The 16934-nt window shown below is 44.4% G+C and overlaps 1 protein-coding gene across 1 annotated transcript in view; it reads right to left on the reverse strand.

The window, feature by feature from the left end:
• The window catches only part of LOC311320821 (spondin-1-like), a 49985-nt gene that overhangs the window by 20824 nt on the left and 12227 nt on the right, over window positions 1-16934 (reverse strand). The window contains exons 4-6 of the mRNA XM_084452664.1: window positions 11220-11293; window positions 10800-10922; window positions 10187-10335 (exon numbers count right to left, since the gene is read on the reverse strand). Of these exons, the coding sequence (XP_084308790.1) occupies window positions 10187-10335; window positions 10800-10922; window positions 11220-11293 (346 nt within the window). The remainder of the gene's footprint in view (window positions 1-10186; window positions 10336-10799; window positions 10923-11219; window positions 11294-16934) is intronic.

Below are 16934 nucleotides of genomic sequence, written 5' to 3' on the forward strand. Positions count from 1 at the left end.
CACGTCAGTTTCATTTCATTTTCACGTCTTGTCCGGTCTAGGATATTTGTAGCTTGTGTGTACAGTATGATGATGGCCAGAGAATACATAGGATCTGATATTAAAGTAGTTCTGGGTTTGCTTCATGGAAGAGGTAGAATTAGGGTTGTAAAATTCTGGGAATATTCAAAGTTGGAAACTTTGCATGGGAATTAAAGGGAATTAATGGTACAGTAAGTAACAAGAATTTTGAAGTTATTTATTAGCAACTGTATTTACCTTGTCATAAACAGATATACATATAAACATTTTGTTTTGTCATACAGTAAAGCCTCGGATACACAAGAAGACTTTCACAATCTTAACAGATTATGAAGTGACTGGGAGTATAGGCTACACTAGACCACTGGCTTCTGATGATTTTTGTATGACAACTGAAAAACTGGGTATCGCACATTTAACGACTGGACGAGTTTACACTACACGATTGCGTCCAGAATCTGCTCAAAAATATCAAACATGTTTGATATGCTCTGACTCGCTCCGACTCGGATCGGGAGAAGTCTGTTCTCATCATACACTTGCCGATGTAAATCTGTACCCCTCATACACTTACAGATTTCTGTGCCAAATTGCCACTCCGACTACCTCCAACTAGTGCAGACTGCTGCTGACTAGGACAGACTCGGCAGGATTGTGAATCGTGTATAAAATCGGGAATAATATCTTGTAGTGTATCCTCAGCTTAAGCAGACATGCAGGCAAAAATGTCTAATTTTTTAAATAATTTTTTTTACTTAATCTTTTTGTGGATAGAACTTTCATGGATTCTACAGCCCTCTTAGTGTGTAGGATGCTAGGAATTAGCTGTGCATGTGATGGAAGAATGCACAGCACAGGGTTGAAATCCAACTGAATTTGCATAAAATCAGGTTGTTTTAACCAAGATCATGCTCCAAGATCTAGAATTGCATTTTATGTTTCCCCCAACTAGGCTACATTTAAGTTCCCTGTTATAGGGGTCTGCGGGGGTGTAGTGGTCTAATGCATTGTGTTCCGGTGCAGCTGCCCACCAGGGACCGGCGGCCCACATCTGAGTATGGCCGGATCCCAGAGAAAGTGGCCTATTGGGTTGCCGCTTCCCGAGGGTGGTTAGTTTAATCTCATTTTGAGAGTTTATCACACAACAGCAACCCTGTCTGGTGTTGGAATTATGGTTGCGAGCTGAGAGAGTCAAGGAATTTCCTCTCCCTTGCCGACCGGCCGGGTTGTGTGACGAATCCTCAACAGTTAGAAGGGGGTAGATGGGGTCAGATGATGCATACGATCTCGAATCCATAAACTGAAAGTGGGAAGTCCGTCTTTCCATTTAAGGCTCCTAGCCAAGAGTGTAGCAAAAGCTATCATGTTTTTTACGCATTGGTTGAGATGAAGATCTTGCGGTACTGTGCCAAATATTGCTATTACTCTATGGCCAGAGGCTCTATGGGTATGTGTAATATGTCCGAAAATAATTTAAATATAGATTGCAAAAAATTTGATAGTTTTGAACAGAGCCAGAACATGTGTGATACAGTGGCTTGTGTTGGTCCACAGTGATCACAATTAGGATCACAATTTGGTGTAAATTTGGCCAATCTCGCTTTAGACCAATGCAATCTCTATACAATTTTAAATTGTATTACTTTATGTTTCAAACAAATTGAAGAAGAGTATCTTATATCAGCCAAGCTGGCTGACAAGCAACAACGGCCTATTAAAGCTATGAAAACGGCGTGTTTATATGGCTTGTTTAATGTCAAAATCATTCCTACGCCCTTGTCATGAAAATCAACTTTTTTTCTTAGCACCCCCATGTATTGGTCAAGCCCCTCCTTAGCCCCTGGAGAGAAAAAATCCTGGCGTCGTCCATGCTCTCACGTGCATTTGTTGACAACTGACAAGCTGAGGAAAACGGAGTCTGCCGGCAAATTCGAAGAGGAGAGCTAAAGGTAAAGCAGAACGTTAATGCGAGAGAAAACCTTGGCTTGTGGTAAAAAATTACATAGTGCAAATACAGGCCGCCGGACCCCTATGTGGGAATGGAAGTTTCACTTAGTTACACAGGGAGCTGCTATCTTGTTCACGACTTCCAGAGCGAACTGAGGGTAGGGTCGAGTGGTACGAGTTCACAAGTGGAGAAAACAAGTGAAGAGGGGCATTCCAGTTAAAACGGCGAGTAGTATCGTGTGAATCACGCCTTCCCGGGCCAAATGGAATGCAGCATTAGAACCCATTAAATTTTGGAGCGAATCCGACTCATGGGGCAGGTCCATGAGCTCTTTCTTGGTTTATTTGTTGGTTTGTTTGTTTGTGAGCAGGATTAAAACTACCTGACTGATTTTCATGAAACTCGTGGAGGGGTGTATCATGAGCCAACTTAGAACACATTACATTTTGGAGCGAGAATCACGGGGTGGGTCCACAAGCCGCCCAAACACAGCCGGAAATTCATCTCCATAATTTTTTTTTTGGCCAGGTTTACACTAAAACTACAAGACTGATTTTCTTGAATCTTGGTGTAGGGGTGTAGCATGGGTCAACTAACAACCTATTGAATTCTGGAGCAGGTTCACAGGCTGCCCAAACACAGCCGGGCCAGCCATTCAACTCCATTCATTTTTTGGACTAGGATTACACAAAAACTACCCAACCCCTTTTCCTAAAACTTTCTAAAAAAGTTGAGGGGTGTAGCATGGGCCAATTTAGAACCCATTAAATTCTGGAGTGGATTCGAATAACAGGGTGGGTCCACGAGCTGCCCAAACATGGCCAGCCATTCACCTCCCTTAATTTTTTGGACTTGGGGAGTGAAAAATTCCCCCCATTCATTGTCAATAGGGGGAGTTGAAACGACAATATCTCAACATGGGAAGGTCACAGAGACACAGGATTTGGACTGGCATTAAGCTCTCGACCTAATGAACGCAGCAATACCACGCATGAGCGCTCGCACAGAGCCACAAAATTCATTCATGGGCGGAGGTCTGTGTTCTCTGAGCACCATTTCTAGTTCTGTTTGCTGCTCAGAGGTTACGTAGCGAAGTGTTGGGAATGCAGCTGGAGGCCTTGGGTGTGAACACACAGTACATCACCGCAGACAGTAATGAGACAGTATTTTAATTCTATTAGTGTAGTCCCCGTTCAAAACCTCTGGCTGCTGGTATACAACATTGTGCCCATGCAGCTTTCTCTGTAAAGCAAGAGCCCTGGGACTCCACTGCTTGCGTGAATATGTGTGTGTACAGTATGTGTTTGTGTGTGTGTGTGTGTGTGTGTGTGTGTGTGTGTGTGTAGAGGACAGGAACCCACAGAGCAAATGGTCAGATTACTGTCAGCCAGCCCAGCGGAGCTGATTTACATAGGGAGGACATGCCAGCCAAGGGCTGTTATTCGAAACACATGAGGGAGCCTTCATGAATTAAAGAAGTGATGTGTGTGTGTGTCTGTGTCAGTGTGTGTGTGTCTGTGTGTTTGTGTGTGTGTTTGTGTGTGTGTTATGTGGCTTTGTATTGTATTGCAATTGCTGTGTGTTTGATTGTTATGAGGGCTTGTGGGAATTGTTGGGTTTATGCCATAATATTATCGCCTGAATCTCAACATGAGAATACACACATACACACACACGCACACGCACGCACGCACACGCACACACACACACACAAACTCTCACCCTATCTCTCACGCAGACCCTGCTTGCAAACCTAGATTCCAGAGATCTTCAGAGGTTAGTGATGTTTTCAAGTGGTGAAAAAGCTCCTCGGAGCCCAGAGACTCACTGTGAAGAGAGAAGGACTTCATAGAAGTGTATTATTTTATCTGCGTCTCAGAGATGTCAAGATGTGTCAGGAGGCTGAGAGGAAGGCTGTCAGATGCTGCCTGAAGGACTCAGACAGAGAGATACACGGGTAAGGACTGAGTCTGTCTGTCTGTCTGTCTGCCTGTCTGTCTATCTGTCTGTCTGTCTGTCTGTCTGTCTGTCTGTCTGTCTGTCTCTGTCTGTCTGTCTGTCTCTGTCTGTCTGTCTGTCTGTCTGTCTGTCTGTCTGTCTGTGTCTGTCTGTCTGTCTGTCTGCCTGCCAGTTTATCTGTCTGTCTGTCTGTCTGTCTGTCTGTCTGTCTGTCTGTCTGTCTGTCTGTCTCTGTCTGTCTGTCTGTCTGTCTGTCTGTCTGTCTGTCTGTCTGTCTGTCAGTTTATCTGTCTGTCTGTCTCTGTCTGTCTGTCTGCCTGCCAGTCTGTCTGTCTGTCTGTCTGTCTGTCTGTCTGTCTGTCTGTCTGTCTGTCTCTGTCTGTCTGTCTGTCTGTCTGTCTGTCTGTGACTGTCTCTGTCTGTCTGTCTGCCTTCCAGTTTGTCTGTCTGTCTGCTTTCTGTCTGTTTGCCTGCATTTCCGTCCACCCTCCTGCAGCCAGTCTGTCTACCTGTCTCCCAGTCTGTCTACCTGTCTCCCAGTCTGTCTACCTGTCTCCCTGTCTGTCTACCTGTCTCCCAGTCTGTCTACCTGTCTCCCAGTCTGTCTACCTGTCTCCCTGTCTGTCTACCTGTCTCCCAGTCTGTCTACCTGTCTCCCAGTCTGTCTACCTGTCTTTCTGCCTGCCTTTCCTTCCGTGGATCTGTCTGACAGGTCTGCAGAAATGTCCTTTTTAGAGCTGAATATTCAGATGAAAGAGAACAAAAGTTCTCTCCCCAATGCCTGCCTCCCTCCCTCTCTCCCCCTCTCCCTCCCTCCATCCATCCCTCCCTCCATTCTTCTGTCCCTCTATGACAAGCTCAGAAAAAACTGTTAGAAAAGGAAAAGGAGAGACAGCCAGACAAAGACACCTACAATTCTTTTTATCAGAAGAAGAAGAGGATAGACATTCCAGCGAAAGAGGAAAGGAGATACAGATGTGATTTGTCCACAGACTTTCAGACTAGAGGCAATAATCCAAGCAAGAAATGCCAGACTGCTCAAAATGCCAAATTGAAAAAAGTGCAGCATCAAAAGAGTTTAACATGAGAAGACATTTGGTGCAAGACCCTGTTCATCATCATCTACCACGTGCCACCCATGCCTACCTTGTGGCCCGTGGCAGCTTTTGGGTTTGAAAATCTAAACTACCTGAGCATTGTTTCCAAACCACCTCTACTACGCCGGTCTGTCTAAACTGGGACCGTGAACGAGTGGCTGGCTGGGGACACCTGTGCGTGCTGTCAGCCTTCCATCGCTCCCCGGGGAGGTGAGTGGAATTAAGGGAGGTGGGCCATGGGATTAGGGGTGAGGTAGGAGATGCTTTGTCCTCCTATCACAGCTGAGTCCTCTGAGGATGACTGAGATTCCCCAGTAATCCAGGGATTAGCAGACCCCCGGGACTCCGCAACTCCTGACCACACTGAACTGGAGCACGATCTCCAGACTAGACTCTATGACTGGACATCCAGACCAGGTCTGTCTCATCACATCTAAAAGCATTTCAGGATGTGCAGACACAAACATATACACACACACACACACACACACACACACACACACACACACACACACACACACACAGAACCAGTGTTAGAAGCAACTGATTACAAACTAACGGATGCTGTAATCAGATTACTTTTTCCAGTAAATTGTAATGTAAGGGATTGCATTTGAGTTTTCAGTAATCAGATTAGTTACTAATCTAATAAAAATGTGATTACTTTATGTACACGCATGCCTGCTCATTTTCATTTGGTTGATATGCATATGTGGTCTCTGCAGTTGTGACTGAACTGACTGTTTATGTCAAGATGTGCCAAGAGTGCTGGTATAGGATCAGATTTTCTTGCGTCTATTATGATCTAAGATGCAAAACTGATCCTAGATCAACACTTCTATTAATTCGGGTAAGGAATGATCTGGTTTTAGAAAGTAACTCAAAAGTAATTAGTAATCTGATTACTTTTCAAAGCGAGTAATCAGTAAAGTAATCTAATTACTGTTGAGAAAGTAATCAGTAACTTTACTTTAATCAAGTAACTTGCCCAACACTGCACAGAACATATCTTGTTACAACGTAAAACAATTATATTTTTCTGCCACTGAATGAGATGTCAAATGGGAAAATGTATTCAAACTGTCCCTGATTTCAAGCCAAAACCACCAGCTTTGGCAGCCAACAGAGTGGTTGGTCGGGCCTATCTTTCTCATCCTGCTGTCTCCCAGGCACCAGCAAACCCAAGCTGACAGCCAAACAGAAAACCGCCAGTGTGCTGAAATTAGACAGTTGTTCTCCGATAAATCTCTGGATACACCTTTCAGCATAGCGAATCAAGCAGCTCTCTGTGGGTCCCTGTCAGAACAAAGGACCCAGCCGGCAGAACATCCACACGGCCAGGAAGGAATCCAGTGGCCCACATCCAAAAGATTGACGTCAAAGGGATAGTTCACTCAAAAGTAAAGTTTCCGATCAAACCTCAAAAGTGGCCCAGAATCAATGATCTTAGATCATGACTACATGTGTGTGGAGCTTGGGGTTTATTCATATTCAGCCACCTTTATGGTTTGAAACAACGAACACTGTGTGGAATAGCACTAGGTCAGTCTTTCTCTCTCACCACACCAGACATTGTCAATAAAGCAAGACTCCCTCTCTCTCTCCCTCTCTTTCTCTCTCTCTCTCTTTCTGTCTCTCCTTCTCTCTTCCTGTCTCTCTCGCCCTCTTTCTCTCTCTCTCTCTCTCTCTCTCTCTCTCTCTCAAGTCAAGTCAAGAAGCTTTATTGGCATGCCGTTTCAATAAAACATGTTGCCAAAACTGGAAGACATGTATCTCACAGCATTCATATTTGGCACAGGTATCTGCAGGGGTCCTGGACAGACTGTGACGGGGTCGGATTTAACTAGTTCTAAATTAATTGATTTGTAATAAATTTACTTTTTAGTTTTGTCTAATTGGCTCCGCCCAGTGACCACTGGCGGAGGGTATATTTTCAGTCGTGTGTGTTATTTTGTTTGTTAGTCACATAGCAGGATTATACAAAAACTACCAGAGCGATTTTCATGAAACTCTGTGGTGGTGTGTAGCATGGGCCAAGTTAGAACACATTAAATTTTGGTGCGGATCAGAATCACTGGGCAGATACACGAATTAAAAGAAAACAACATTTGCCATACTTGGACCGGCTTCCTTCCCTTTATGTTTACTTCTCCTGTCGGGTTTACTATACTGCTGGTGGCTGAGCGGTAATGCATCAGCCTTGTAATGCGTCGACCTGGGTTCGGTTCCCGGGTTCAGCTTTTGATATAAACTTTTTTTTGTTGCTGTTTATGCCCAATATTGTCTTAAAGCAGGACTTACAGCCCCCTGAACTCTGAGAGCTGCCTGTCTGTAGCATGCAGCCTGCCCTGCTAAATGACCAGGGCCCTGTACTACGAAACAGGGTTACGGGGTTAGCACGGTAACTTCAGGTTCAAGCCTGGTTTATCCATATCACAAAGGTGGATCACTTTTCTCGGTGCTATATCGCCATGGTAACTTATGCTGCAGAGCTAACCTGCTCCGGGGCAGGTTAGGTTACAGATTAGCCTATGGACCAAAACATGTGAAGCACTGCCGGCTGACTGATCAATTCACTTGGAACGTTCTTGGGTTCTTCTTTTTGTAGGCTATAGCTTACCTCTCCCCCTCGAGCTTCACTTTTTCCGTCTTAATATTTCTTAATTCTTAATCTCGAGTTCTAAACTCCTCTTGTATAGAGACATCACATTGTCTGCTCCAACCTGAAACTCAGAAAATAAATTGTAGCCTACACTTGCTTTATTGGTCACACTTTACAATAAGGGTCACAAAAAACATTAGTTAACTGTTAACTAATGCTTATTTAGGGTTAGGTTAGGTTACTAATGTTAATTAATACCTTAGTTAAGGTTAGGGTTAGGGATGAGTTAACCTTAGTTAACATAAATAACATTAGTAAATGGTTAATAGAGACATTAGTTAACTGTTACTTAATGCTTAATAATGCATTAACTAATGCTTATTAATGTACACTTATTGTAAAGTGTTACCGCTTTATTTAAGCGTTCCTTGCCAGGCTCACAGGGTTCCAGACGGAATAATAAGATATAGGCATAGACTATAATTGCTTTACACGGCATACAAATATATGGCCCATTTATAGTGATAGCCAATTCGTGTTCATGAGGATATTGATAAAACGCATCCACAGGCAATATAGTTCATATTTCTACAATATTGCTCCTCTTGTGTAAAATGAGGTGGACAGAGCTTGCAGCATGACTGTGTCCAAATATCCATATTAAGATTTCAATTGGTAATTTCATGCAAATACCTCCCCTTTTACAGTGAACATGCTAATAGCTAGATTGGACCAGCTGGGTAGACTTAACGAGTTGATAGCCACCGTCGTGGTACCGTTTATCTGTGATTGCTGTGGTTTGGTTTACTCGAGTGAGCTAGCGAAAAGTTCTCCTGGATCTGTTGAACTAGCTTGGTAGTACGGGGCCCAGGCCTACATCAGAGGGTACAGAGAGAGACAGACACTGACATAGAGAAGTGGAGACATGCTCTCTGGATGTCTGTTCACATCAGCCTCTAATGCAGCACATGATTATGGTATGTGAAACATGCACTTTCCATTCTTATTCATGCACTGGAAATTTGGATCAATATAAAAATGTCTATGTCAGTGTAGCTAATGCACTATAAAAGCACATGCGTCACCTGCTCAGCAAGCATGTGGATGTTTTATATTGTGATTGTGAGTCGAGTCACAGTGTGTATGTGGGGTTTCTTTATAACAAAGGAGACTAGCTTTTTATAACACCAATGGAAATGTTATTGAATTGACTCGTTTCATGTAACAACTTGTTCAACAACAGTTGATGAAGGGAGCTGTTTGCTGCGTCATGATCAGATGCGCACACACACATGCACACACACACACACACACACACACACACACGCACACACGCGCACAAACACACACACACACACACACACACACACACACACACACACACACACACTCACTCGACAGATTGTGCTGTTCTGCCTCTGATTATATGTATTTTATGTTAATGGCTGTGCCTCCATACTGTTCAGGAAATAGGAATGTCACAGCAGCTTGTTCCACAGCCCCTCCCAGAAACACATTAGCGCTTCCTCCCAGCATGCTGCTCATTCAGGTCACACTGTGGCAGGCTACCGCAAAACACGTCATGAGGGTATGGTCGTAGATGACAATCATAATGATATCTTAAAAACTAATCTCTAGCGTAGCATTATTTGGTATGCGCTATTTCTAGTTAAACTCACCCTCACAAGATTTTTTTGTTTTCAATCACATTTTCGGTCTTTCTAAGGGTTGGTTTTGGTGTTTGGTCCACTCTATACAATGTAAATGTAGTGGAGGTGGTTTGGTTCCCGTGTTGAGGTAGCCATGACAGAGAGACTGAGGATGTGAACCGTTGTCCTCGGACAACAAGGGCGTGCTCGCGGTTCCAAAATAAGCGCAAGCTCGACGAACAGGTGACTGGGGTTTGATCCCCACAGGTAAGAGAAACCTTGGCCGGGGTCAGACACTTCCTTGTCAGAGCTGACCTCTCCAGGGGTGGATGTGTCATCAATATGCTCGTCACACCTGCCAGGTGTATAGACTGGCTGTCTTTATGAGGAGAACAAAGCAATGTCACCTCAGAATCTCATCAATCAGTTATCACCCCTGCCCTCCTCACTCACACACACACACACACACACACACACACACACACACACACACACACACACACACACACACACACACACACACACTCACAAGCATTCTCCAGTGGTTTATATTGAACTCTACTCTCCTCTGAGAGAGAGAGAAGTTTTGAGAGCAGACACACTGACACAGCCGATGAAGCCTGATAACTGGACGACAATCAGGTTTGCGTGTGGTGGTGCCTGCCACACTGCCTTCCATCACTCTGAGATATGTCATCTCCACATCGTCACCCTGCCCCTAAATGCATTATGGGAGAGACTAACAGTGGAGCTGGTGAGAGCCAAACAAATGAGACCTTTCAAAGCTTTATATTGTACACTCACCCCTCCTCCTTCCTTCTTCCTCCTGAGACACACCCTCCCTCCCTTCCTTCCTTCCTTCCTTCCTTATTTTATTCAGAGTGTGTATGTTCTCAGAGAGCGCCGCTACCTTCTGTCGGATCTCCTCTTCCATCTTGATGGGCGAGCCCAGCTCAGCCACCTGGCGGACCCCCTCACTGGCAAAGCCTCCATACTCCCACAACACGTAGTTTCTGGTGTGAGACGCCCCGATCAGTGCAGACCAGTGGTTGGCCCGTCCTGGAGGGGAACACACACACACACACACATTATTGAGGTGAATATAGAATTATATCAACAAGAAAACAATGGGTGATGTGTTTGGGTTTATGGTCACTCAACGTTCTCCTCAGCAACACCTCTCTCTCTCTCTCTATCTCTCTCTTTCCCTCTCTCTCTCTCTCTCTCTCTTTCCCTCTCTCTCTCTCTCTCTGTATGACAGCTGAGGGGGAAAACACCTATTCAGCTAATCCGTTTAAGCCCAGCAGAACTCAATCCAATTCCTCTGATGTTCTAATACTTGTTTTCTTATTTCCTGGCAGAGACTGACATCTACAATTATTTATGGAGATTATCTTTATAAGCTGTGACTACACAACTAGAACGAGGAGTGTGTAGTGTGTGTGTGTGTGTGTGTGTGTGTGTATGTGTGTGTGTGAATGTGTGTGTGTGTGTGTGTGTGTATTGGCCGCCTAGGGACTCACTGGGGTAGTCTTTGGGATGAACTTTCTCTGACCAGTTGCCATAGAAGGTGACTCGGTACTTGGCAGTTCCACACGCACAGCATTCCAGACCAGGCTTCACTGTAGCTTCTCCAAACACAGCCTCTGCAGGGACGAGAATACAAACACACACGCACACACGCACACATACGCACACACACATGCGCACGCACGCACACACACCCACACAGAAAAAGAGAGAGACAGAAGAGAGATATAGAGGGAAAGAGAAAGAGAATAAAATATAGAGACAGAGGGGTAGAGAGAGAGAGAGAAAGAGAGAGAGAGAGAGATGACAGATTGTATTATATTTTGTGGACCAGAGGAATGGCATGACCATCATGAATTTACATTGCAGTACAGTACACACAGTATGTGATAACAGGGAGTGTCTGTCTGTACCTCTCTCACACAGTCTGATTGTGAGGGAGCCTTCATCCTGGAAGTAGATGATCTTCTTCTGGACGATGCTCGCCCTGTGGAGTAGATGGGGTTGGAGGCAGAAAATAGGCTGAGAATGGTGAGCCACAACATGCGGGCACTTCTGGGCTTTACTATACAACCTAAAATGGCTGACCACAAATATAGGAGTGTTGCATCAAAATATGAATCCAGATGCTTTTTACCTTTTTGAACTCACTTTTGAACACACTTTTCTATATGCCAACAGTGTAGAAGAAGTGTGTGTGTGTGTGTTTGTGTGTGTGTGTGTGTGTGTGTGTGTGTGTGTGTGTGTGTGTGTGTGTGTGTGTGTGTGTGGAGGAGTGAGGGGTACTCTGCGTATTGTGGCTCCCCAGATGGTCACATCACACTGTCAGAAAGCTCAATGCCCTGTCCGACCTGAACTGTCCGCACATCCTCCTCCCAGTATGCAAATCTGCCCTCAGAGCCAGGAGAAGGACGCACAGAAAACGGTACGCCACATCAGGCATCTTGTCAAAACAGCAAGACTCCCTCTCCCTCTTTTTGTCACTCTCTCCGTCTTTCTCTCTATCTCTTTCTGTCTCTCTCTTTCTGTCTCTGCATCCTCACCTGATCCTAAACTACGGTGCATTCATACCAGACATATTTGACGTCAAATGTTTCACCATCATCATCATCTGAGATGAATACTGACCCATCTTGAATGCACACAGTAGTCTGCCTCCAAATATGATCACATCCCTAACTAATGCTACATTTCCATGGTTCTGTCAACAGCTGTGCTATTTAGCCCACTGGATTCTACTGGGCTGGGCTTCAGTCCACATTTATTAGTTCCACTGGGATTATTTAACCCTTGGTTCCGGTGTTGTGTACACACATATATACAGTACACACACATGCAAACTTACACACACACACACACGCACACACACACACACACACACACACACACACACACACACACACGACACACATACAAACAATGGTTACACATCGTAACCCTAGTTCTATGAGTGGAGCGAAGCCCCACAGGGCAAGCTCCTTACTGGCTTAATCAATCGTAGCTAGCTACGTTGACTGGAGAAAAAATGTACCTGCAACCAATTAGAACAGGTTCACTACTATAAAAGTATGCCGAGACCACACAACTGCTCCTAGCCAAAACTTTCAGTGAGCAGACTGGGGTTCAGCAAAGTCTGCACCCTGTGGGGCTTCACTCCACTCATAGAACTAGGGTAACAATGTGTAACCATCGTTCTATTTCGTGGAGCTCCGCCCTACAGAGCAAGCTTCTTATTGGCATAAGCGGAACTACACTTTTGTTGAGCCCGTTAACAAAAACCAGCCAGGGCTCCAAGGTAATGACCATACCAAAGCTTGGCACAACCCAAGCACTGGCTCTTACCCGCCACACTTAGTTAATCCAACCCGTCTGAGCCTCACCCAGACCCAAAAGGGACAGAGACGGACTGCTGCTCACCCAACGGTCCTGTCTCAGGCCAAAATACCCATCATGTCCGACGCTGACTCTGCCTGGCAGCTGTGCCCAGAACAGACGATGCCACAGACACAGATAATATGTACAAAAGATAGTAGCAGACAAAAGGAGATGTCGATCAAGTCCGCCACTGATACTCCATTAAACAGGGCAACCAATGTGGCCACACTCCTTGTAGAGTGTGCCCGAACAGCCCCAGGCAGAAGGTGATCCGCAGTCTCATAAGGCTTGGCAATTCCCTCCAAAGGCGCTGTTTAGACAGGGGCGAACCCACCTTCCCAGAGCCGTGATAAACCAACAACTGGCACTGGCAGACTGTCAACGCTCTTAAATTGTTGACTCGCATGCCCGACGTCAAAACGAGGAGCAGCACGGTTCGAAAGCCACTTGATCGAAAGCCACTTGAGGGAAAGCTGCTCCATTGGCTCGAATGGAGCTCCAAAGAGCACGTTCAAAATCAAAAGCAGATCCCATGGCAGTGCTGCAGCTTTACGCACAGGGTGAAGACAGCGGATGCCAGACACAGACACACACACACACACACTCACACACACACACATACACACACACACACACACACACCAGATAAAAAACGCTTGACCAGGGAATGCCCATAGACCGTAGTCCTAGTGAACCCCTAATGATACATGGAAATAGCGCACGCATACACTTTAATAGTGGATGCCGCCAAACTGCTATCATGATTCACCAGGTGTTGGAGAAACTCCGGAATCATCTTGACCGAGCGACGTCTCTTTCTCCACACCAGCGCGCAAAAGCGCCCCACTTGCTGGAGTAAGCCGAGGCAGGCAGTGGCAGCTCTAGTGCAGCAGATTAGTGAGACAATCATTCACTTTGTGGTACAAGTGTTAGCCACGAAAAATAAATAAATATGGCCACCGTTTTCCAAAATGGCCACTGTAAAAAGACATTTTATGTTTTTTTTTTTTTTTTACCTGGATTGTGATAGGATAATCCAATTTTGATCATCTTGTCATCAAAATATAGATTTTTGAGTAGGAAAAATATTTGGCATTATTTTCACAAAATTGCAAGAAATTTCACACATTTTTACAAATGTTACGTTAGCAGTGGCAGGAGGGGAACTTATTTCTGTCAGTATGACTGAACTACTGTATGTTTGGAGTAGATGCATATCTTAATGTATTGATCACAAATTATTCTAATCATCACATTTTCAGGCACACAGCTGTGTGCACTGAAGTCGAAAGCGGTAGATTTTGCATCTACCATGACATTCAGGGGCAAATTCACTAAAGTTGAATTGCGTTAATTGCACCATTACATTGCGCGTCAGTTGCTCCAGCTATGTGCTCCGTTGTAAAAACCTATTCACTAAAGACATTGCGCTAATAATATCCCAGCGCAAACTGCATGTAGGGCATGCAGGAAGATTCTGGTATCAGCCTCTTCCTGGTTGCCAGGACTTAAGCATTCCAGACTGTTGGATTTGCAAAGAACATGTTCTCCTTTGGTCGCGATCACCATATTGTCCGGACACGTCAGCATTTTCTCAGCTAGAAACCCAAAAAGCTCAGTCTTGTTGTCATTGTCTCGAAGGAAGCTTTTCCAGTTAGGTGGTACTTTAGTTTTGTCAGTCACTCTGTGTCTACCCTCTTTTCCTCGTTTGGATCGTGTTTCAATCTTCAGACTGGAATTCAAGTAGATGTCAAATACGATGTCTGTCCTATCATATTTTGATGAGTAAGCCTGTATCTTTGGAAAAACATCTTGGACAGCATATTCTTCAAATGTCTTGGATGCCTTTGGAGACAATGAATAAACAAGAGAAGACCCATCAATGATGATGGCATCGCATTTTGGAGTAGATGTCTCTGTAGGAAAAATAACAGTTTCCAGAATGTTGACAAGCTGAGACTTCTGACCTCTGTGGAGTTTTCCGGTGTCACTCAATGCTGCAAGGAAAGACTGGTTCTCATGCTTAAAGAACTCAAGCAGATCACATTCACATGATTGAAAGGATATGAAGAGCTGTGAGAAGAGGCGAGGGTCGTCTTTTAGCACTTGCGAAAGAAGCCAACCTTGTTTTTCTTTATGGGTTTGTAGAAGGAAGACTCATCACCCAGACTGTTGAAAAAGTCTTTGAAGGCAACCTTACCTTTCTCAAGATGAGTTCTAATGAGCTCTGCAGCACTAGGAGGTTTAGTTTTGTTTATTGAGTTTAAAAAGGACAGTGTGCACATACATTAATTGCTTTGGTTAAAACAAGGAGATGCTTTGCACCAGATTTAGCAAGGAAGCTAATTTCCATCTGCAATGGAGGTGCAATGGTTTTTGTGTCTAACGTGAGAAGGTCTCTGGACTCCTCCTGAAAAGGGTTGCCCAGATTCTTCATCACACAGAACAACTTCTGGACCTTGTCTCTGAAGGATTAAGTCTGTAGGTCTGTTCATGGTGTCTGACATCTTCACTGGCTACTTTGACCTGAGATGCAGACTCATATTGAGAAACCAAATGACTAACCTTTGGTCCAGATACCATCCATCGCCTCAGTGCAGATGGGTCCTCAGTTATTCCAATGGAACCACTATCACCCTTGACAATTGCATTGGCCTGCTCATGGGCTTGGCCAATGGCTATGCCAGAAAACTCCCTGTGGGTCTTGTGGACCACGAACATCCCCTGTTGAAATTCATTGGCCAGCTGAGGATGCGTTTGTTCTAAAGAGACCATGTCTTTGAGATGTATGGGAAGCCATCGAGCATAGGTCATATTGTTGTTTGCAAAGAATGGGATGAGTGCAGACAATACTTGACAATACAAAGTGAAGTTAGCCTCTTTGAAAGACCTGATCAATGAGAAAGTCACCAATTGCATTGATAACACAAGATCCCAGAATTGAAACTGCGGGTTCTCCATTCTCTGTTTCTCACACCAGTCTACAAAACTTAAAGCAGTCCAGGCTTGTTAATTTTCTTCTCTCAAATAGTATTGGTAAGCTTCCATCTGGAGCATGTAGATGCAGCACGCTGTAACTTGGTGAACTTGGCATGTTCTTGTTACGCCTGAAGCAGAAAGAAATGACTCTGCTGTTCCAGAAGAAGCCACACCCGCCTCCACAAGAGCACCTGTCTATGCATTGTCCTGGAGCAGGGTACCGAGAGACCTCAATGCAGCCATTTCTATGTGGAGCCCCCCAAACATAATGACAGATTTTTGCTCTCCATACAGTTCTGGTCATTGCCACTGCACCTGTTTGGCAAGTGCATAGATTGGCTGGTCTGCAGTTATGACAGGAACCTGATCTGGATTCAGGTATGCAATAGCATCTCTGATTTTGTCCATGGAAAGTTTTACTGTGGCAACTGAATGGGCTTCATCCAGAAGAAGAGGCAAAAGTGATGTAATACTTACTTCAAACTCTAAGCCTCTCTTTTTCTCAGCATGGTAGGCTGATCAGGTGATGTTGACCTCATCATCTAGTTTTTATATGAGGCAAGGCTCGAGACATTATATTCCTTTGTTAACAGGATATTTGGCAAAGAATCATATCCTTGGGAAGACAGGGAATCTTTTTTTGTGAAAAGAGCAGGATGAACATTAGTATAGGAATCAGGAACATCTGGAACTTTCTTAACCTTACTGTTCCTAATTTCAATTGGCTCTCGAACTTCTCCTTGATTTTCTGATGTTGGATGCTGAAAGATAGAGATGCTTGTTCCATGGAAGGAAGCAGTTGCACTTGTAGATGATGGGTTATGGCCTAAGTTATCCATTGCAGCTGTGCAAAAGAGGCCTTTTCTCAGTAAGGGAGGACAATAATAATATAATATCATAATATTTTGGCAGCTTTGGCAAGAATAATGGCATCAGAATAGTTTGATGCGTCTGACAAGACTGGACCCATGTGTTGTTTTAAATTATATTTTTGAATGCCAGAAGAACATTTCTTCCTTTCTTGTATGCTTGTACTTGCTAACCAATTCAGCAAGTCGTAAAACAATAGGCTCATTACTGTTGTTTCTGGACTGGTAAGCAGCTCTGAGAACACACGTGGGAGTGCTTCCTTTTCTGGAGACATCCCAGTTTTGTCTTGTTTCTCAGCTGCTAACAGATGTGTCCTCTCTCTGTGTTACAGGGCTGTTAAGCAGGAGAAATGGTACTTCAACTCCTGTGCCACTACATCTCTAACACTTAATATAGCCAGAAAT

Source organism: Borostomias antarcticus (assembly GCF_949987555.1).
Source record: "Borostomias antarcticus genome assembly, chromosome: 18".
NCBI classification, from domain to species: domain Eukaryota; kingdom Metazoa; phylum Chordata; class Actinopteri; order Stomiiformes; family Stomiidae; genus Borostomias; species Borostomias antarcticus.